Here is a 22,353-nt window from a genome sequence, read left to right on the forward strand (position 1 = left end):
CCGTCCGTCCGGTGCTGCCGGAATCTCCCGTCCATTCCGGACCCGTGGCTTGGGTCCCCAGTCCGAGGTCGGCGGCGAGGGTCGCCGCTCTTAAGAGGCCACAGAGGAGGTTAAAGAGGCAGATAAAGACTATGGTGGAGTGGTGTCCACGTCCCGCGCCAGAGCCGCCACCACGGACAGACACCCACCCAGACCCTCCCCTATAGGTTCAGGTTTTGCGGCCGGAGTCCGCACCTTTGAGGGGGTACTGTCACGTTCTGACCTTAGTTCTTTTGTTGTGTCTTTGTTTTAGTATGGTCAGGGCGTGAGTTGGGTGGGTTGTCTATGTTAGTTTTTCTATGTTGTGTTCTCAATCAGAGGCAGGTGTTGTTAGTTGTCTCTGATTGAGAATCATACTTAGGTAGCCTTTTTCCAACTGTGTTTCGTTGGTGTTTATTTTCTGTTCTGTGTTTGTATTTCACCGTTCAGGACTGTTTTTGTTTCATTCTCGTGTTTTGTTGTTTTTGTTTGAGTATTCGTTTTCATTAAAAGAGAATATGAATACTTACCACCCTGCACCTTGGTCCTCCTCTCTATCTCCCAATGACGAATGTTACAGTGATGCACGTGGCAACCATCATTACACACACCTGCGACCAATCATTAGGCACACCTGGACTTCATCCCTACCCTGATGACTTCCCCTTTATCTAGCACTGTAGTATTTATCATCCGGCAGTATTGGTTCTGTTATCATGTCCAGACGCTTCTCCTGTTTTTTATTTGCGTTATATGTTCATTAACCATTAAACTCACCAACGGCACCTAATTCCTGACTCCCTGAGTCTCCTTTACAGTGTGTTTGTGTGTGACAATTATAATTTAACAGCAGTGCTCCAAGGCTATGGTCTGCACAAATACTAATAATACATAGATAAATAGTTATGGGTCCTCTTAGGTGATCAAGATCACATATATGCTTCAGAAACCTCTTTCTCATCCCAATGTGAGATTTGATCTCTCTTCTCCTCTGGAACACTCTGAGATGCTAAACCTGCTCTGAGAGGAGCCCGCTCCCATCACCTTACCTCCTACCATAAGACTACGCAGACGATCTGCCAGCCTACTCCTCCAATCATCAGAGGAGACCTGAAGGGCATCGACAAGGAGCAGCTCAGAAAACAAAGAATAAGCCCAAGCTCCTGTCTGAGGCATTCTGCCACGACGTGACCTAAAACTGTAAAAGTTATGTTACAGACAGAGGGTTCGTCATGATACTCCTGGGTGTGGAGGAGAGAGACTTCTCCATCACCTACTCCATTGTGGTCCATGAGAAGATTGAGATGTTTGAGCGACTCCTGCATGCTGTGTACACACCTCAGAATGTATATTCATGCGTGTAGACCAGAAATCCTCAGATGAATTCAGGACTGCAGTAGAGGCTGTTGTCTTGTTTTACCAATGTGTTTGTGGCAAGTAAGACAGAGAGTGTAGTTTACACATCGTGATCTCGAGTGCAGGCACATCTAAACTGTATGAGGGACCTGTTGAAGTCACCTGTCCAGTAGGCGCCGCTCCCAGCTCCCAACAAAGACGATTATGGCAATACTGCTTAAGACCTCTGGTATCTGGTAGTGAAACCATGCTCTGATGTGCTACAATGGATTTACTGACAATACTTTGTCATGAGTGTATGAAGGATCCTTTATAATACAGAATAAAATATGTTTTGTCAACTGATATGAAATGGTGCATTTAGTAAGGATCATTATGATATGATTATATGACATTATAAGGGGGTCTTGAAAATGCATTAGAACAGCATCATGCAGGCCTTCGTAACAAAGGTAACACACAGAGACAAAGCTCAACATAAGACATGTCATAAACTCTTAACATACGTTCTTGTTGATAATCTTTTATTTACAATTCATAGAGAAGAGTTGAAGCTCATTGTACTGTTTCAGAAATGCTGCTCTGCTTCTGAAACAGCACGCTGAGTTGAACATACATAACCTGCAAGGTCCACCCATGTCATTTAATGTCCCCACAAGCCATTCAAGGTCCCTACAAGTCTTCCAGGTCAGATAGAGTTGTTGCGAAAGCTGGCCATTCCATGGGGCAGCAACTAACTTTCAGAGCCCACCGCTCACTGTTGGCTGCTCAGAATATCTGTGATAATGGTTCAACACAAAAGTCTTACATCCATTCAAGCGGTGTCAACATTATCTCATCCAGTTTCCACTGTTTTCACATTTCAATGTAGAATTGTACACCATTTGTGTTGGGCGAGAAAAATGAGTTTCCTCAACTATGTAAGCAACAAACCCTGTAGTCCTTTGTCTATCATTGTCAGCATTCTTCTCACAGTCTGGCAAATTATTAGTGATTATGCCTCATCTGTTTGGGAAGGGACTGGTTAATGGGTTTGCTAAAAACTTTGTACAATTTGATTGCCACAACTGAAATTACCAATCGAATCCATCGGATCTCATAGGCTGTGGATAACAGTTTTTTTCAATCACTTTGGTGCAATTTTCACAAGTATGTGGTACACAACTCCAAACACAAAAATCTAAACAGATAATGAAAATGGCTCATGTTTCAAAACTTCCAGCATAAATTGATGTCAAATTGATACATTTAGGTAAAAATGTAGACATTTACAGTGTTCAACAGTTATCAAACTATATATGTTAACTAGGCAGTACATAATTGTGGTTCAGCCATTTTGAGCAGTTTGATTAAGTGATAGTTTATAGTATTGTCAACAAATAACAAGAAACTAATATCAAAAGTAAAGTGAATATTGCATTTTGAAAAGCAGACATATATATTGAATATTTATCTAAATTGAAAAGGTGATTTGGTGCAGTGAACAAGTGACTTTGTGAATTTGTTTGTTTTACTCAGTCAATTAAAAATGTGCTTAAAGTTTTGAAACATGAGCGATTGTGATGATCTGTTTTGATTTTTGCGAAAATGTACCATATACTAATGAAAATTGCGCCAAAGTGATTGAAAAAAACAACAATTGAAAGTGGTAGTTCAAATGACTATATGGTGAGCCTATCATTATCTGATGTATTGGTGACCAAAAAAAATGTGCTTGTGGTATTTGAGGAAAACTTTGATTTTGCATTAATGACTCAGGGGTGAAAGATGTGTGAAACCCTGCTGAATGCACAGTCAAAAGTTCTGAACATAAGATAGGGGGCATTACACATGTTATCAGTTTAGAGTTTTGTACTTAAGAGTTTTGAAAATATACCACTTACATCTGAAAAAAAAGGGTTCTTGCTTTCAAAGTGATACTAGTATTTTTATACAATGTCCATTTGATTCAATCTTACCAAACCACCAATAAGAAGTATGCCCTTTTCATATATATGGTAATATATACACACATGTTTTATGTGTGTGTGGTATGCCTGTGTGGGTATTTATGTTGTTTCATGTTATTCACTCTCATGTTGTTCTCCATGTCTTGGAGAGAGAGAGAGAGAGAGAGACAGCGAGAGAGAGAGAGAACTAACAATTTGTGTGTGTAGGTCCATATGTATGTGTGAGTTTGCCTGTGTGCACATACAAACACACATAAATAACACATCATAACACCTGCACCTTGCATAACACCTCGATAAAGGATGACAAGAGTCCACAAAAGAGCAACAAGATTCCCACATCTCACTGAAACACTATGTTGTCATCTCTGGTTTCATAAAAAATAAAGCATCTCCTCTTATATTGGTTTTCAGTCAGCAACAAAATGTCCACATCAACAATTCCCCCCCCCCCCGAATCTACAGGGGGCACTCAATTCTCTCACACTGCTCATACCGCTCATACTGAGGACTCCCGTGCGGTTTTGGAGTGCAGGGCCTTGGTTTGGCTGAGGAAGGGGTAGGTGGTGCTGAGGCAGCCTGATGCCACGGTCAGTCCCAGGCTGACCCAGGCGCAGAAGATGGACCAGCCGTAGCCATGGTCCACGTCGCCGGGCAGTCCGTAGATGAAGGGTGGGTTCCGCGAGAGGTCATAGGAGACGCTGGCGGCGTAGGTGCACAAGGAGATGGTGCAGAAGATCCCTGGAGGGGACAAATTGTAACTTCCAAGATTTTTATTAAAGAGACAATGCAGGATTAAAATAACAAATGACAGGTTAGACAGTTGAAGTAAGATCATGAGGCATTTCTAAGTTATATTCTTCAATGGCTATATATATTATTCATTTAAAAGTTTAAAAAATGGATGTGCCAATCCGGATTGCCATTCACATGGAACGGAAATATAGTATAACATAAATAAATAAAAAACTGTCACGCCCTGGTCTTAGTATTTTGTGTTTTCTATATTTATTTGGTCAGGCCAGGGTGTGACATGGGTTTATTTTGTGTTGTGTTTATGTATGGGGGTTTTTCGTAGGTTTTGGGATTGTGGCTTAGTGGGGTGTTCGAGCAAAGTCTATGGTTGCCTGAGGCGGTTCTCAATCAGAGGCAGGTGATTCTCGTTGTCTCTGATTGGGAACCATATTTAGGCAGCCATATTCTTTGAGTGTTTCGTGGGTGATTGTTCCTGTCTTTGTGTTAGTTGTCACCAGATAGGCTGTATAGGTTTTCACGTTCCGTTTGTTGTTTTTGTATTGTCGTGTTTATTCCCGTCATTAAACATGTATCGTATTAACCACGCTGCATTTTGGTCCGACTCTCTTTCGACGGAAGAAAACCGTAACAAAAACACAAGTTGAAAGAAAATCTAAAACACAACTGAAATTAAAAATTATCTGCCCTATTGTAATGTTATAAATATGTTATAGGAATGTTTACATACAACCATAGAAGTAGTCTCCTGTTTGTAGCGATGAGCTATTATGAATGCTTATGGCGTGTTTTATTATGCATATTAACACCTGTCTCTAAGGTATTATGAATGCCTCTGTATCCATTAGGCATTTACAAATTCTGCTAAAAAAAGAGCCTTTACTGTATGTGTTTGATGAACACTTTGGAGGAAGATTTGGACGAGAGAGAGAGTGCAATAACGGAGCTGTGAGTCAGGAAGCAGGTGCAGGTCAAAAGTTTAATAAAACGACAAAACCAGAAACGAGACAATTCCATCGGGCTATACGCTGGTACACAAGAATAATACCAACTGGTGAGAAAACATAAGAGAGTGACATATAAAGGGGAAGAAATTATGAAGGTAATGAAGCCCAGGTGTGAATCATAATTATTAACAGGTGCGCGTAATGATGAGTGCTAGGTGTGCGTAATGATGAATCCCAGGATCGGTGGTCAGTATTCTGGCGATGTCGTACGCCAGAGGGGAGGAGCAGGAAAAGATGTGACAGAGAGAGAGAGAGAGAGAGAAAGGGGGAGAAAACTAGAGATATAGAGAGGTTGCAGTAAAAGAGGCAGAGAGAGACAAAAGTTGAAAGCTGCCATCACAAAGAAACCAACAATGAAAGGGAAAGAGAACCACACACTCTCTATATCTCTCTCTGTCTGTCTCTCTCTCTCTCTAACACACACACACACACACACACACACTCACACACACATACATACAGGATAGGTAGGCCGTTGGCAATGAAAGCCCTAACACACACACAGGAGAGGTAGGGTGTTGGTAGTTGGCAGGCGTTGTACCTGCCATGAGGAAGAGCAGGCCGGAGACGTGCTGGGTGAGGCTCTCCTCCCAAAAGAAGCCCACTGTGGCCACAATGCTGCCACACAACAAAACGGCAGCCGCCATCCCCAGGAACCCCGCCGTGATTCGCCGCAGATCTGAGACACACACACATATAAACATAGCACTCACGCACACACGCACACACACACACACACACACACACACACACACACACACACACACACACACACACACACACACACACACACACACACACAAGCACACAAAGATACAGACACCAGCATACACAAAAGCGTACATATAAGCACACATACACACACACACACACACAGACAAACACAAAGCGTACACACACACACACACAAGAGCACAAACACGAGTGAAAACATTAGCACACATGCACACACCAACATTTCCATGACAACCGCCCCCTGGTAAACCCGCTCGTGCTGCCCGTCAACAGTCTCCAAACAAACACGGGAAAAAACACGAGTTTTTGTTAGGTAATACTTTTCTTTTGGTCTCCCCTGTCCTACATTTGTTACAACCCTGTCATAAGAATGACATGACGCCTGTCATAACATAAAATGGCCAGCCATGACTGTTAAAAATAGGTGATTTGAATTATTTCCTTAATGCATCATGACAGCATTGTACCTTGTTTTCAGTAAATGTTATGGCAAGCATTATGTCACTCAACACACAACAGTTTTATAGTGGGATATGTTGATGGTAATATTCAATTCCTGCAAATTATGATATACTGCAACAACATTATGACACATTGATCATAAATCACATATCCGATACTTTCCCCCAAAATGTTTAGGCCTACTCTGCATCTCATACATTTGTCAGATCGAGTTGCAGTATCCTTACACAGGATCAAACTCGAGCAGGAAAAACAATGTCAGCGTCCCAAATAACACCGTATGCACTTAATAGGGAACAACTGTGCACTCAAAAGTAGTGCACTTAATAGGGAATAGGGTGCCATTTGGGATGCTGCCACTGTCTAAAGATGGCATGCAGACAAAGAAAACCAATCGTATTTTGACTTTGATGAATGTTCTTCCTCAGACTAGTTGTGCAGTAATAATAGACTGTGTGGCGTTAATATGTTTTTCTTGTATGAGCTGACATTTACTTCCTCCCCGTGAACATTTTCCATAACCATGTAGTAATCCACTCATCAGGGGTTGGACATTGGAGTAGGAATACTAGCTTCGAAAGGTTAACTTAACATATTCACCATGTGTACCCAGTAGTAGCCTTATTAAAGATCATGGATGTCTGATGAGATCACTAGGGTTGTCTGAAGGTTCTAAAGGTTCCACAGCATGAAGCCAAATTAATATGGAGTACTGGTATTTGGACTTCCACTCTTATTTCATTATCAAACCTAGACACAACAGACAGAACCTTTAGTCTACAGTACTGTATGAAGCATTGAAAAACATATTTAAAAAACACACATACAAAACATGTAAATATTTATACAAAAAAACACACAATACAAGGGATGGAAAGAGCAAGAACAGTACAAATATTCCCCAATAAATAATGGAAATAATATGGGTAGGGATACAATGCTATTGTCTGAGCAAAGATGGTGGTAGAAATTTGCCCCAAATCCGTAAGATGAAAGTTAGGATCGCTACGTTTTTGCACCAACAACTACCTGGAAAAGCTGATCTTAAAGGACCCTAACACTACTCACGACAGACGTCAGACTATCCCACCGCAGACACCAACAGAGAGCAGTTGTGGGGCACCTGGAATCAAACTTCTCACATCACACCAAGGCCATCTATCCATTGTTCAAAAGACTTTTTGCTCAGACCCAGCCGGAAATGAGCTAGCATTTTCTACCTCTGGTTCATTAGGGGAAATAGGGGAAATGAATGGGGAAGGAGTGGGATGTTAGGATAAACACTGAAAATAAGATCTGAAGTTAACACAGGCTTAGGTGATCTTATATGTTTTGTTCTATGAGATAATATCAGTAAGACTGCATGACCTTTATGTATTATAAAGTATTTATGTGCTTTGTGTGCTTGTTTTGATTACATAAATGCCTAAAAATTAGCTGAGGAAGATTATCTCATAGAACGAAAAGTATAAGATCTCATAAGCCTGTGGCCTTTTACCACAGACCTTATTTAAAAAAAACATTTATCCAACCCCCCCTCCAAAAAAAACATACATTTCCCCATAGGCTTTGGCCAACGATCCATGGTGCAGTTAGCCTCCTTTAATTCCTACATAAAGACACGATTACTATTTTTCTCTATAAAAAACTGCTAGCCATGCAAGAGGTTTTATTGCAGGTGGTTGTGGGACGTTCAGTCTGCAATACTTACGTAAGAGATGCCATTCATCTTGCTGAATGGTTCTCGTCAGGTTGAGCGGGATGTTTCGAAGCCGAATGGGCTGAGAGAAATGGTACTTGACAGTTGTGCATCGGTCCGCAATACCTGTGGAGAGAATGGGTTACCAAAAAGCTCTACGTTTTAACATTAGAACGCATTACTTTCGTTACGTAAAATCTTTGCCCAACTTGCATATCTTTACTTGAAGTTACCATAATTACATTTAAAAAGGGATTACACTGGATTTTTACCTACAGCCTACTCCACATATTTAAATTGAAAGAAAGTTTGAGAAAAATGTCTAAATTAATTCTAAATAAGATGTCTTGATTGCATGTGTCTTCACACCTCAGAGTTAATACTCGGTGGAAGCACCTGTGGCAGCCATTACAGCTGTGAATAATATTCTACCAACTTTGCACAACTCTTAGGACAACATACAGTACCAGTCAAAAGTGTGGACACACCTACTCATTCAAGGTTTTTTCTTTATTTTTTAAAACTATTTTCTACATTGTAGAATAATAGTGAAGACATCAAAAATATGAAATAACACATATGGAATCATGTAGTAACCAAAAAATATATCTTATATTCTTCAAAGTAGCCACCCTTTGCCTTGATGACAGCTTTGCTCACTCTTGGCATTCTCTCAACCAGCTTCATGAGGTAGTCACCTGGAATGCATTTCAATTCAACGAACAGTGAACCATCGTATTCATGTATAAAAAAATAATTAAATAATTGCACTTTTGAATTCTGTAAAGTTAGTGTGGGAGAGATGGAAAAAATAATGACAAACCTCCCGACATTGACAATTTAGATGGAAAGCTACTGAGGATGGTAGCTGACTCTAAAGCCACTCCTATCTGTCATATCTTTAATCTGAGCCTAGAGGAAAGTCTTTGCCCTCAGGCCTGGAGGGAAGCCAAAGTTATTCTGCTACCCAATAGTGGTAAAGTGGCCTTTACTGGTTCTAACAGCAGACCTATAAGTTTGCTGCCGGCTCTTAGCAAACTGTTGGAAAAAATGGTGTTTGACCAAATATTTCTCTGTAAACAAATTAACAACATACTTTCAGCATGCTTATAGCGATGGGCACTCAACGTGTACTGCACTGACACAAATGACTGATGATTGGTTGAAAAAAATTGATAGTAAGAAGATTGTGGGAGCTGTACTGTTAGATTTCAGTGCAGCCTTTGATATTATTAACCATAACCTGTTGTTGAAAAAATGCATGTGTTATGGATTTTCAACCTCTGCCATATCGTGGATTCAGAGCTCTCTATCTAATAGAACTCAAAGGGATTTCTTTAATGGAAGCTCCTCTAATGCCAAACATGTAAAGTGTGGTGTACTGCAGGGCAGCTCTCTAGGCCCTCTACTCTTTTCAATTTTTACCAATGACCTGCCACTGGCATTAAACACAGCATATGTGTCCATGCATGCTGATGATTCAACCACAGATAATAAAGTCGCTGAAACCCTTAACAAAGAGTTGCAGTCTGTTTTGGAATGGGTGGCTGGTCCAGAACATCTCTAAAACTAAGAGCATCATTCCCTAGGTTCTAGACCTCAGCTGAATCTGGTAATGAATGGTGTGGCTGTTGAACAATTTGAGGATACTAAATTACTTGGCGTTACCTTAGATTGTAAACTGTCATAGTCAAAACATAAAGATTCAATGGTTGTAAAGATGGAGAGAGGTCTGTCCGTAATAAAGAGATGCTCTGCTTTTTTGACACCACACTCCAAAAAGCAAGTTCTGCAGGCTCTAGTTTTGTCTAATCATAATTATTGTCCAGTTGTGTGCTGCAAGGAAAGACATAGTTAAGCTGCAGCTGGCCCAGAACAGAGAGGCATGCCTTGCTCTTCATTGTAATCAAAGGGCTGATATAATACTATGCATACCAGTCTCTCTTGGCTAAGAGTTGAGAAGAGAATGACTGCATCACTTCATCTTTTTATAAGAAACATTAATGTGTTGAAAATCCCAAATTGTTTGCATAGTAAACTTACACACAGCTCAGACACACACACTTACCCCACCAAACATACCACCAGGGGTCTTTCACAGTCCCCAAATCCAGAACAAATTCAAGAAAGCGTACAGTATTATATAGAGCCATTATTGCATGGAACTCCGTTCCATCTATTGATGCTCAAATAAACAGCTAACCTGATTTTAAAAAACAGATAAAGCCACACCTCACAGCACAATCCCTCTCCTCTATTTGACCTAGATAGTTTGTGTGTATGCATTAATATGTAGGCTACGTGTGCCTTGTTTTAAATGTATGTAGTTCTGTCCTTGAGCTGTTCTTGTCTGTTAATGTTCTGTATTATGCCATGTTAAATGTTTTGTGTGGACTTCAGGAAGAGTAGCTGCTGCTTTTGCAACAGCTAATAGGGATCCTAATAAAATACCAAATTGGTGTGCCTTGTTAAAAGTTAATTTGTGGAATTTCTTTCCTTCTTAATGTGTTTACGCCAATCAGTTGTGTTGCGACAAGGTAGGGGTGGTATACAGAAGATAGCCCTATTTGGTCAAAAACCATCAAGGTCTATGATGAAACTGGCTCTCATGAGGACCGCCACAGGACTGGAAGACCTTCAATATTGTTGGAAAACCATTCCTCATGAAGCTGGTTGAGAGAATGCCAAGAGTGTGCAAAAGCTGTTATCAAGGAAAAGGGAGTTCTATCTACTTTCTACTTTCAAGAATATCCATATAAAATATATTTTGATTTGTTTAACACTTTTTTGGTTTAACACTTTTTTTACATGATTCCATATGTGTTATTTCATTGTTTTTATGTCTTCACTATTATTCTACAATGTAGAAAATAGTAAAAATAAAGAAAAACCCTTGAATGAATAGGCGTGTTCAAACTTTTGACTGGTACTGTATATGGCATAATGCCATATTATAATGGTTTATAATCATGTACTGTATAAAAGTTGAATTTCATAACAGCTTTATGTCACTGATGGTTAACAAAAGCCTTTGTGTCATAAACCAGGCATTTTGATGTGTCAGGTCGCATTGTAAAGGGCCATTGCAATACTCAAAACATTTTTTTACCCTCATTAACTGCCTCAAACTGTGACATTTGAGAGAGCTCTTGTATTTCCATGCAATGGCTCACTTGCTTTGAAAAGGGTAAACACTTTAACATTTACTTGGCTTTGAAGCAACCTATGACTTGGGTTGTCCAGTTTCCCTTACACGAATGGTAAGCCTAGGTCTTCTGTAGAGTTTAATTGGTATAGTAATCAACTATATGCAGGACAAATTCATTTAACTTGGCCTGTGCTGTTGCTTACTTTGTTCTTTTTCCAAACTGGACAGATTTAGACAGGTTCACATAGTGAGTGCTCAGTAAACACTATAAGGTACCCTTTCACATTTGTTTATAATGCATTTACAAATGATTAAATAACTGTTATAAGCCATTTAGAAAAATGAACTTTATAAAAGGCAACCTATAAAGTGTTACCAAGTTACCTTTGCTGCTGTTACGGTGTCTCTGTATGTGAGCTACTGTAAAATGTTGTCTCTTTCTTGTACGAGAGTACAGTAGACGCCCCATGACTCCTACGTTGCCGGTGAGAACGTCTGTCCTTATTTCAAGCTGAGCTCCCACAACTTGAATTGGTGGGACAAAATCTAGACAGTTTACCATCGAACGAAGCCCTGATGCTCTTTAAAACACTTTTTTAAATTCAAAATCTTAACACACATTCAAAAGCTCTCATCATAGGTCTTGTGGTCCACATCTACATAATGCATGGGAACTGCTACCATTTCATACTTGGTAGAAATTATGAAACATCATCATGTGCATATTTGAGCAGGCACTTTGAAGCTGACACATGTGTTTGATCTCTCACTGTGAACGTGAGGCGTGTGAGGCTGCGAGCCGAGCATCTGCATCTCACGCTCAGAGAGTCGGAAGGTTGTTTGTTTATTTACAGTAACCAACACGCCGTGACTTTGCATAGATATGAGTAGCTCTGCTCGCAATCCCTGACTGTGTCCCATACGGCACCCTATTCCCTATACACTCTTAAAAAAAAGTATTCTTCGACTGTCCCAGTAGAGATAGTGATAGTGCTGACGTCATCCACGTATTCCTATGGAAAACTCCCAATTGGCACATGAAGCCGGAAGTATGTTAATTTTAAGCATGCCCTATTGCTAAATGGGGCTGAATGGCACTAAGGATCATAGTGAAAGTGGCTGTCACGAGCAAAGGATCATGGTCGATGTAGTCGTTTTCATCCTGCCTGAGAGAGTCAACTGGGAGCATCCTCATATCCCATGATTGGTCTGTGTCAGCACGTGGTCCTGTGTAGTTGTAACGGTTTTTGTAATCTGGGGAAGAGGAATCGGACCAAAGCGCAGCGCGGTAAGTGTTCATGCTTTTTAATGAAACTGAACAAACTGAAAAATAATAAAGAGAATAACCGAAACAGAAACAGTCCTGTAAGGTGCAAAACACTAAACAGAAATTAACTACCCACAAAAACCATGTGGGAAAAGGCTACCTAAGTATGGTTCCCAATCAGAGACAATGGTAGACAGCTGTCCCTGATTGAGAACCATACCCGGCCAAAACAAAGAAATACAAAAAACATAGAAAAAAGAACATAGAATGCCCACCCAAATCCCACCCTGACCAAACCAAAATAGAGACATAAAAAGATCTAAGGTCAGGGCGTGACAGTAGTAGTCAGACTGGATGACTATTTTATAAAATATCTCAATTTGTAACAAACTCTTAAATAATTCACTGTGGGGATCGAACTTGACCATAATAAACTAGGTTGATCCCAAAACGGCTGCCCCCCCCCCCCAAACATTTTTGGCCGTTCTGACGATCGTAATTTACATAGGTTTTCTAGGGCTTTTGGCACCACTATGTTGCTTCGCAGTAGCCAACCAGCAGAGCTCGTGACTTCACGCTCCAGACAGGACACTGGGAGCCTGGGTAGAACCCTTTTTGGTTCCAGGTAGAACCCTTTTGGGTTTTATGTAGAACCCTCTGTGGAAATGTTTTTTAAGGGAACCCAAAAAGGTTCTACCTGGAACCAAAAAGGGTTCTTCAAAGGTTTCTCCTATGGGGACAGCCGAAGAACCCTTTTAGGTTCTAGATCGCACTTTTTTTCTAAGAGTGTATAGTGCACTACTTTTGACTATTGCTCTATGAGCCCTGGTCAAAATAAGTGCACTACAGGAAATAAGGTGCCATTTGAGATGCAGCCACTGAGTAAATAAGATGCTCATTGAGGCATTATCTTGCCATTTAGGTCCAAGAACGTCTAAGAGGCAACTCCTTTGGTATGAGGTTGAGTAGCCTTAGTCTACACACTTAGAAAAATAGGTGCTAAGTAGAACCATACAGGGTTATTTGGTTTGTCCCCATGGGGAACCCTTTTTGATGCTGAATAGAACCCTTTGCAGAGAGTTCTATTTAGAACCCTCAATGTAGGGTTCTTCATAGAACCCCCTGTATATGGTTCTACCGAGAACTCTTTGTGAAAGGTTCTGCCTAGAGCCCTCTATGAAGGGTTCTACCAAGAACCATTTTATCATCTAAAGGTTCTTCCTAGAACCATCTATAAATGTTTCTACTAAGAACCCTTTTATCTTCTGAGGGTTCTTCCTAGAACCCTATATGAACGGTTCCACTAGGCTTATTAGCTTTTAAAATCAAATTATTTACGGCAATATTGTGTGTAATATGTGTAATTCCTATTGGAATCCAGACAGAGATAGACAGAGATAGAATATACAAAAAGTGGAATTGTTAATCATCTGCAACTTGCTTTCAGAATGACTGCCAGGGTAGGAAAGATTGAATACTGAGACAACTTCAATCATCTAAATTGAAACAATAATCTCAGTAATAGGTGAAATAAATCCAATTACTAAGAGATTGGATTAGTTCAGAAAATGGTATGTTATTTATCTCTGTGTAACATAATATTTATCAAGCGATCAATGTACATGCAAAAACACAGATATTACAGTAAAACAAGCAATTCTGAAAATCTCCCTGCAATAGAGCATGCTGTGAAATATTATATACAGTATACAGTGCATTTGGAAAGTATTCAGACCCCTTCCCTTTTTCCACATTTTGATATGTTACAGCCGTATTCTAAAATGGATTGCATTAATTGTTTTCCTCATCAATCTACACACAATACCCCATAACGACAAAGCAAAAACTGGATTTTTTGCAAAATTGTAAAAAATAAAAAATAAAGTATTCTGACTGTTTGCTGTATGAGACTCAAAATTTAGCTCAGGTGCATCCTGTTTCTATTGATCATCCTTGAGATGTTTCTACAACTTGATTAGAGTCCACCTGTGGTAAATTCAATTCATTGGACATGATTTGGAAAAGCACACACCTGTCTATATAAGGTCCCACAGTTGACAGTGCGTGTCAGAACAAAAACAACAAAAACAAGCCATGAGGTCAAAGGAATTGTTCATAGATGTCCGAGACTGGATTGTGTCGAGGCATAGATCTGGGAAAGGGTACCAAAAAACTTCTGCAGCATTGAACGTCCATAAGAACCTACTGGCCTCCATCATTCCTAAATGTACATTTGGAACCACCAAGACTCTTCCTAGAGCTGGCTGCCCGGCCAAACTGAGCAATCGGGGAGAAGGGCCTTGGTCAGGGAGGTGACCAAGAACCCGATGGTCACTCTGACACAGCTCCAGAGTTCCTCTGTGGAGATGGGAGAACCTTCCAGAAGGACAACCATCTCTGCAGCACTCCACCAATTACAATGGTAGAGTGGCCATTGTAATGAAAACCTGAAATCGGCCCTAATTAATCAGCCTGAAACTAGCTGTGCAGCGATGCTCCCCATCCAACCAGACAGAGATTGTGAGGATCTTCAGAGAAGAATGGGAGAAACTCCCCAAATACAGGTGTGCCAAGCTTGTAGTGTCATATCCAAGAGACTCAAGGCTGTAATAGCTGCCAAAGGGTGCTTCAACAAAATACTGAGTAAAGGGTGTGAATACTTATGTAAATGTGATATTTTTTTTATACATTTGCAAAAATGTCTAAAAACCTGCTTTGCTTTGTCATTATGGGGTATTGTGTGTAGATTGATGAGGGAAAAAACTATTTCATCAATTTTAGAATAAGGCTGTAACGTAAAATATGGAAAAAGTCAAGGGCTCTGAATACTTTCCTAATGCACTGTATATGTGGTTCTATGTCGAACCCTTCTTGCCTTCCAAAGAGTCATCAAAGAACCCTTTCTTCCAAAAACGGATGTTTTTAGGATGTTAATAGTTCTAGGTAGAACCCTTCGCCTTACAAAGAACCCTTCTTCTGATCAAAACGGTTCTTGGTATAACCCTATCCTTCCGCAAAGAACACTTTTGGAACCCTTTTTTCTAAGAGTGTATGGGCACAATCCTTCACAGGTATCAAATTAAATCAACATTGACAGAAATCAAAGGGTAGGTGTTGAAGCTTGAGATCCTTCACATGACACCTTATCTGTTTTAAATGCAAGGTGGCAAGTGGGTTTCGGTGACATTTAGCCCCTGGCTTAATCAGGGCAACATTAATCTTGATGGACTGGACACCATGGGGAAATGTTCTCCATTCATCCCGATCGACCTTTTGAGTTTCAACCTTAAAAAGACTTTGTAGGGACTTGAACTTCAGCACATTGGGCATGAATTCACCGTATCAGTTTTAGAAAAGGTTTATTCTGGCGTTTAAAGGAGAAGCCTTTATGGTTGTAGGTAGAACACTTTCAATCAAATTAACCTTTCAGATCCCTCAATTTCCATAGAGATTATTCTTAAGAACCCTAGGGTTCTATGTTGAACACATCCCTGTAGAATAAAAAATGGCTTCAAAGGGGTTTCTTTGTGGGTAAAAAAAAAGGTGCTATCTGTCCCTTCCTGGTAGAACCCTTTTGCTTCCAAGTAAAACAATTTTGAGTTCCATGTAGAACCCTTTCCACAGAGGGTTTTACATGGAACCCAAAATGGTTCTACCTGGAACCAAAAAGGGTGTAACTGGAATCAAAATGGGTTATCCTATGGGTGCAGCCAAAGAACCCTTTTGGGTTCTGTCGTCAATCAACATTTTTGGCTTTTGTAGCCCTATCGATGGCTCTATTGACGATTTGACTGGGATAACAACATAAACAAACATTTCCCAGGCCAGTCTACAACGATTACCACTGTGGGAAAATGAGAGGGAAATAAATGTAAAAATGTTCCTCATAAATTAGCCTATTAATAACCTAAATCATTAGGCTATAATTTCTCAGCACCCTCATCATGATGCGACAATTATAGAAATAAAAATAGCCTACTAAAGCAAGCCTTGGCAATGAGTTTGAAATGGCAATTCATGTTCCTGGAAATTAGTTTGGGCGTGTATAATCATGAGCCTTTGTGCATATGAGCCCTCATAAACCTTGTTTTGACGCAATGCACGTATGCAGAATCATCACCACAGATGGAGCTACCTCGATTAAAGGAATGCAAAACAGTCCTTGCCTAATAGTCACGGATCATTGACAGCAAATTTCACAACTGTTTTTCTTTTCTCACACTTTTTAGTGTGCACATTAAAACTTACCCTTTGATATGAGTTTATCGATATCTCGGTCCATGCCTTGAAAGTAGCATTTTCTCCACAGTCCAGAATATGTGGAGAACAACGGACGCCCACATTCCGTCTCAAGAATCCCCATCCCCAGTATCGCCCTCCAGTTCTCAAGCAATTCCTCCTCTCTACTCCCGACGTGAATCGGCTTCATAAGCGCCACGTTCCGTTTGGAGTTACCGCTGTCCACAAGAGGCAAGTGGTATATTGGCATCTCCCTGTTTTTCTGGTCGTTAGAATCCGACCCATACTCGTCGCAGTTCTCCTTATGCCTTCTGGTGTCTGTCTCGTACCAATGGTCGGTGAAGATAGCGGTGACCAGCAAGAGTAAAGAGACAACGCTCATGGACAAGCTCAGAGCCGTTGCAAGAGCTTGTTTCTCCATGGTTTGAACATCAGCGCTCGGCGCTATGCGCACAGTTTAGACGTGTTGACAGTCGGACGCCCTTCTTCCAGCACCTGCTATTCCAGTTACTAAGCATTTTTACGCATCCTCTGACCTGCGAGCACCGTCCACAGTCGAGAGCGCAGTGGCATTGGCTGCTTCCCACTCGCGGGTTGCTGAAGATACAGCAACACAGGTGGATCGGGACGGTGTCCGCAAGCGTGCTGGGTGTGGGCTAAACTCCGCACTTGCCTCTCTGTGGTCGAGATTACTAGTGTTTACCTGCATAAACCACACCACCCCTCTCGCTCATTCCCTCTCCTCAGCACCTGGACTTGAAGTCGTGTCCTCTAAAACTAAAGGCTCCTCCTATTCACATGGAGAGGGAATGACCATCTCCCGGAGGCGACACACAGCTTGTGTGAGGGAATGTCAAGGTTGTCCTACTCTTTCAAAGTCAGCCATAAAGATGGGTGTGTCTTTAAGATAAAATAATGGTTTCGTCCTTACTCCAAGGCTCCAAATTAACCCTTGCGTCCTTATTTTGATGAAACATCAACACTCCCAAAACAACAAGTAACAAGTTACAGTTTGACAATTTTAATGTGTAAAACTTAATTTACTCTCTCTCTCTCTCTCTCAGATGCACACACATACATGACACACGCGAAACAGGCCAAAACATTTGTCTATGTACCTACCCCTGAATGAAATTAATACTAAATAGAAACCTTGAATCTCCTTTCGAGTGCGGACCAGCTACACAATGTTGGAAGATGCACCTGTTTATGAACGTAATGGTCACACAAACTTTCAAGGAATGATATGAGCCAATACTGCAGTACTCTCTCTCTCTATATATATCTTACACCCACACCCACATATGCACTACCAAACAATTGACTCCCATTCAAAATGATATTTTCACTAACCCTTAACCTAACCTTAATCCTAACCCTAACCTTAACCCAAACCCCTAATCCTAAACCAGACCCTAACTCCTAACCCTTAGTCTACCCCCTAACCCTAAACCTAACCCCTAAGCCTAAAATAGCCTTTTTCCTTTTGGGGAAGACTGTCGAAAAGTCCCCAATTTTTCTTGTTTTACTATACTTGTGAGGATTTCTGGTCCCCACGAGGATAGTGAAAACAAAAAAACACACACACAAACAATGGACATATCAAAGTGAACTAATGAATGGAGTTCATGAACTGTACATAAAAGCTTTCAGGGGACATATCAAAAATGTCAGGATTTTCAACAATCCCCTATCTGTCCCCAAACAAATGATCAATATACATTTCAGCATCATGCTATTGCAATTCTATTCGGTGTCAGTATCAAAGTCTGAATTGAGCTCATAGTGATGAAATAATTGCCATCAAACGAGCATTGGTGAAATGGATTTGTGGGTGTTTACTTGGCTTGTTTGATCTGCGCCTTTGCCTGCTCTAATAATGGCCCATTAAAATGGAGCCTGGATGTGTGCCTGGCATGACAAAAATGACATAAATAAACATGTAAATGGGGATGACAAGGATTTGCAATCTGTACTGGTGGAGTGGACATGGGAAAACATTGAGCAATTAAATTGGTACATTTGCTAGGTTAACCAAACTGGTGCAAATTACAAATCAAATTACATTTTATTTGTCACATGCATTGAATACAACCTTAGTGAAATGCTTATTTACAAGACCTTAACCAACAATGCAGTATTCAGAAAAATAATTGTGTCACGCCCTGACCTTAGAGATCCTTTAAATTCTCCATTTGTTGGTCGGGTGTGACTAGGGTGGGAAATCTATGTTTAGATTTCTTTGTTGGCAGAGTATGGTTTCCAATCAGAGGCAGCTGTCTATCGTTATCTCTGATTGGGGATCATACTTAGGCAGCCCTTTTTCCCACCTTCTGTTGTGGGATCTTGTCTTTGTATGTTGCACTCCTAACTTTACGTTCGTTGAGTTGTTTATGGTGGAACATTTAAAATGAAAGAAAATGTACGCCTATCACGCTGCACCTTGGTCTCATTCCGACGACAGCCGTAACAAATTGTTAAAAAAGTATTTACAAAATAAACAGAAGTTTAAAAAAAAATGTAAAAGAAGAAAATAGAAAAATATCAAATAATTAAATAGCAACAATAAAATAACAGTAACGAGGCTATTTACAGGGGGTACCGGTACAGAGTCAATGTGCGGGGGCACAGGTTAGTTGAGATAACTGAGGTAATATGTACATGTAGGTAGAAGTAAAGTGACTATGCATAGATAATAAAAAGAGAGTAGCAGCAGCGTAGAAATGGGGGAGTCAATGCAAATAGTCCGGGTAGCCATTTGATGAGCTGTTCAGGAGTCTTATGGCTTGGGGTGGAAGCTGTTAAGAAGCCTTTTGGACATAGACTTGGCACTCCGGTAATTTTTAGGGCCTTTGTCTGACACCGCATCGTATAGAGGTCCTGGGTGGCAGGAAGCTTGGCCCCAGTGATGTACTGGGCCGTACCAACTACCCCCTGTAGTGCCTTGCGGTCGGAGGCCGACAGTTGCCATGACAGACGGTGATACAACCAGTCAGGATGCTCTCGATAGTGCAGCTGCAGAACTTTTTGAGGATTTGAGGACCCCATGCCAAATATTTTCAGACTCCTGAGGGGGAATAGGCGTTGTCGTGCCCTCTTCACGACTGTCTTGGTGTGTTTTAACCATGATAGTTTGTTAGTGATGTGAACACCAAGGAACTTGAAGCTCTCAACCTGCTCCACCACAGACCCGTCGATGAGAATGGAGGCGTGCTCGGCCCTCCTTTTCCTGTAGTCCACGATCATCTCCTTTGTCTTGATCACGTTGAGGGAGAGGTTGTTGTCCTGGCACCACACTGCCAGTTTTCTGACCTCCTCCCTATAGGGCTGTCTCATCGTTGTCGGTGATCAGGCCTACCACTGTTGTGCTGTTGGCAAACTTAATGATGGTGTTGGAATCGTGCTTGGCCATGCAGTCATGGGTGAACAGGGAGTAGGAGGGGACTGAGCATGCACCAATGAAGGGCCCCCGTATTGAGGATCCGCGTGTCAGATGTGTTGTTACCCTTACCACCTGGGGGCGACCTGTCAGGAAGTCCAGGATCCAGTTGCAGAGTGTTTAGTGTTTAGTCCCAGAGTCCTTAGCTTAGTGATGAGCTTTGAGGGCACTATGGTGTTGAACGCTGAGCTGTAGTCAATGAATAGTATTCTCTCATAGGTGTTCCTTTTGTCCAGGTGTGAACGGGCTGTGTGGAGCGCAATAAAGATTGTGTCATCTGTGGATCTGTTGGGGCGGTATGCAAATTGGAGTGGGTCTGGGGTTTCTGGGATAATGGTGTTAATGTGAGCCATGGCCAGCCATTCAAAGCACTTCATGGCTACAGACATGAGTGCTACGGGTCAGTAGTCATTTAGGCAGGTTACCTTAGTGTTCTTGGGCACCGGGACCATGGTGGTCTGCTTGAAACATGTTGGTTGCAAAGTGTATACTAGGAGTCAGGAAGCAAGTACAGGGAGTGAATATTTAATAATTAAATGAAAATGGAACAATACAAGAAACACGAGTAGCGTACAGACATGAAACACAAACAGAGTCAATAACGCCTAGGGAAAGAACCAAAGGGAGTGATAGATATAGGGAAGGTAATCAGGAAGGTGATGGAGTCCCGGTGAGTCTGATGAGGTGCTGGTGCACGTAATGGTGGTGACAGATGTGCGTAATAATAAGCAGACTTGTGACCTCGAGTGCCGGAGAGGGTGTATACGTGACATTGGTATTACAGACTTGGTCAAAGACATGTTGAAAATGTCAGTGAAGACACTTGCCAGTTGGTCAGCGCATGCTCGGAGTACACATCCTGGTAATCCATTTGGCCCTGCGTCCTTGTGAATGTTGACTTGTTTAAAGGTCTTACTCACATCGGCTACGGAGAGTGTGATCACACAGTCGTCCGGTACATCTGGTGCTCTCATGCATGCTTCAGTGTTGCCCAACAGTAAATGAAGTAATTTGATCAAAATAACACTGCAGGGCATTGGAAAAGGTTACTTTCACATTGTGTGGGTCATTGCCTTTGTTTAATATATTTTTGTGCTGTGCATTCCTATTTTACGATTAATGTAGGCCTAGGGAGTAGGGACAGGTTCATCTAGTGACACCTGTTTTTCTCTGGAGGATATTACACAAAGGCATGACATAAAGGGAAATTAAGAATAACAGTGATTTGTGATATGGTCAAATGTGATAACGCATTGGCTTTGTATTAGTCATTTTTCGATCATTCAGTAATAAGGACTTTTTATTGCAAACTTTCCACATGCACAAATTCTTAGTAATTCTGACTCACAAGGCAATAGAATATAATAAATTAACACAATATGATTGTTTGTATGGTTATTATTTTGTGTGCTTTCCAGTTTTAATGACAAGTAATACATTCTATCAATATTGTTGCCTAATGCAGCATATTATCTATTATACCATAATTATGGATTGATATAATCAAACTTATAACATTGTTTTTCCAAGTTTATGATCTTAATTTTCCTAATTCTCGAATTCTATGCTATTCTGCTCTATTGCACCTCTGGATATTTGTGAGAATGAGAAGAAATAATCCAGCTGTAATTAAATAGAGAATTAGTAGGGTATTCATGATCCCCTTGTCGAAGACATTTCTGGAGGCTACACAAAACCAAACCAGTCACTCCTAAAGTCTGGTTTCAGATCAGATCTGGGTCCAGGGGAGACCCCAGCCAGCCCATTCCTTGCGTTCCCTTCTTGGACAAGCCAGCTGGCTGCGGCGCACGCGCAGTGTGCAGAGAAGGCCATGTTGACGTTAGGCTGGGATTTTTTTTTCTGACGACGTGTTTTTAAATATTGTATGTTTTTCGTCATTTGTGGTGTCAGCGTCCCAACAAATATAAGGACTGGATAACTAAACCGGGGACTTAAAATGGCTTCCACTTTCGACCTTTCAAGGCGAAATCCGCAAGAGGATTTCGAGCTAATACAGAGAATTGGGAGCGGGACCTACGGAGATGTATACAAGGTAACATGGGATTTTAGTTAGACATCGTCTTTTTTGATAAACCATTGATATGCTACCAATAAAGACATTGTTATTAGTAACCTGACTACAGTTTAGGAACTTGGAGTAGCTAGCCTTCAGGAGTTTAGCCAGTCGGTCAATAACTTGGCAACAGTGGTTGTTGAACTAGGAACGTTATATCCAGGCTGTTAGCATGTTTACCAACTCGCTACAGATGTGTTCCAATTC

General features: G+C 41.0%; 1 protein-coding gene across 1 annotated transcript; it reads right to left on the reverse strand.

The window, feature by feature from the left end:
• Positions 1 to 1,858: 1,858 nt before the first annotated feature.
• LOC112230455 (transmembrane protein 178A) lies at positions 1,859 to 17,483 on the reverse strand. Its single transcript, XM_024396779.2, has 4 exons — positions 16,643 to 17,483; positions 7,992 to 8,105; positions 5,625 to 5,762; positions 1,859 to 4,064 (listed from the first exon to the last, which is right to left on the reverse strand). The coding sequence occupies exons 1-4, from the start codon at positions 17,052 to 17,054 to the stop codon at positions 3,823 to 3,825; spliced, it is 906 nt and encodes a 301-aa protein (XP_024252547.1). The 5' UTR covers positions 17,055 to 17,483; the 3' UTR covers positions 1,859 to 3,822.
• Positions 17,484 to 22,353: the final 4,870 nt, after the last annotated feature.

Source organism: Oncorhynchus tshawytscha, linkage group LG32 (genome assembly GCF_018296145.1).
Source record: "Oncorhynchus tshawytscha isolate Ot180627B linkage group LG32, Otsh_v2.0, whole genome shotgun sequence".
In the NCBI taxonomy this organism is placed as follows: Eukaryota; Metazoa; Chordata; class Actinopteri; order Salmoniformes; family Salmonidae; genus Oncorhynchus; species Oncorhynchus tshawytscha.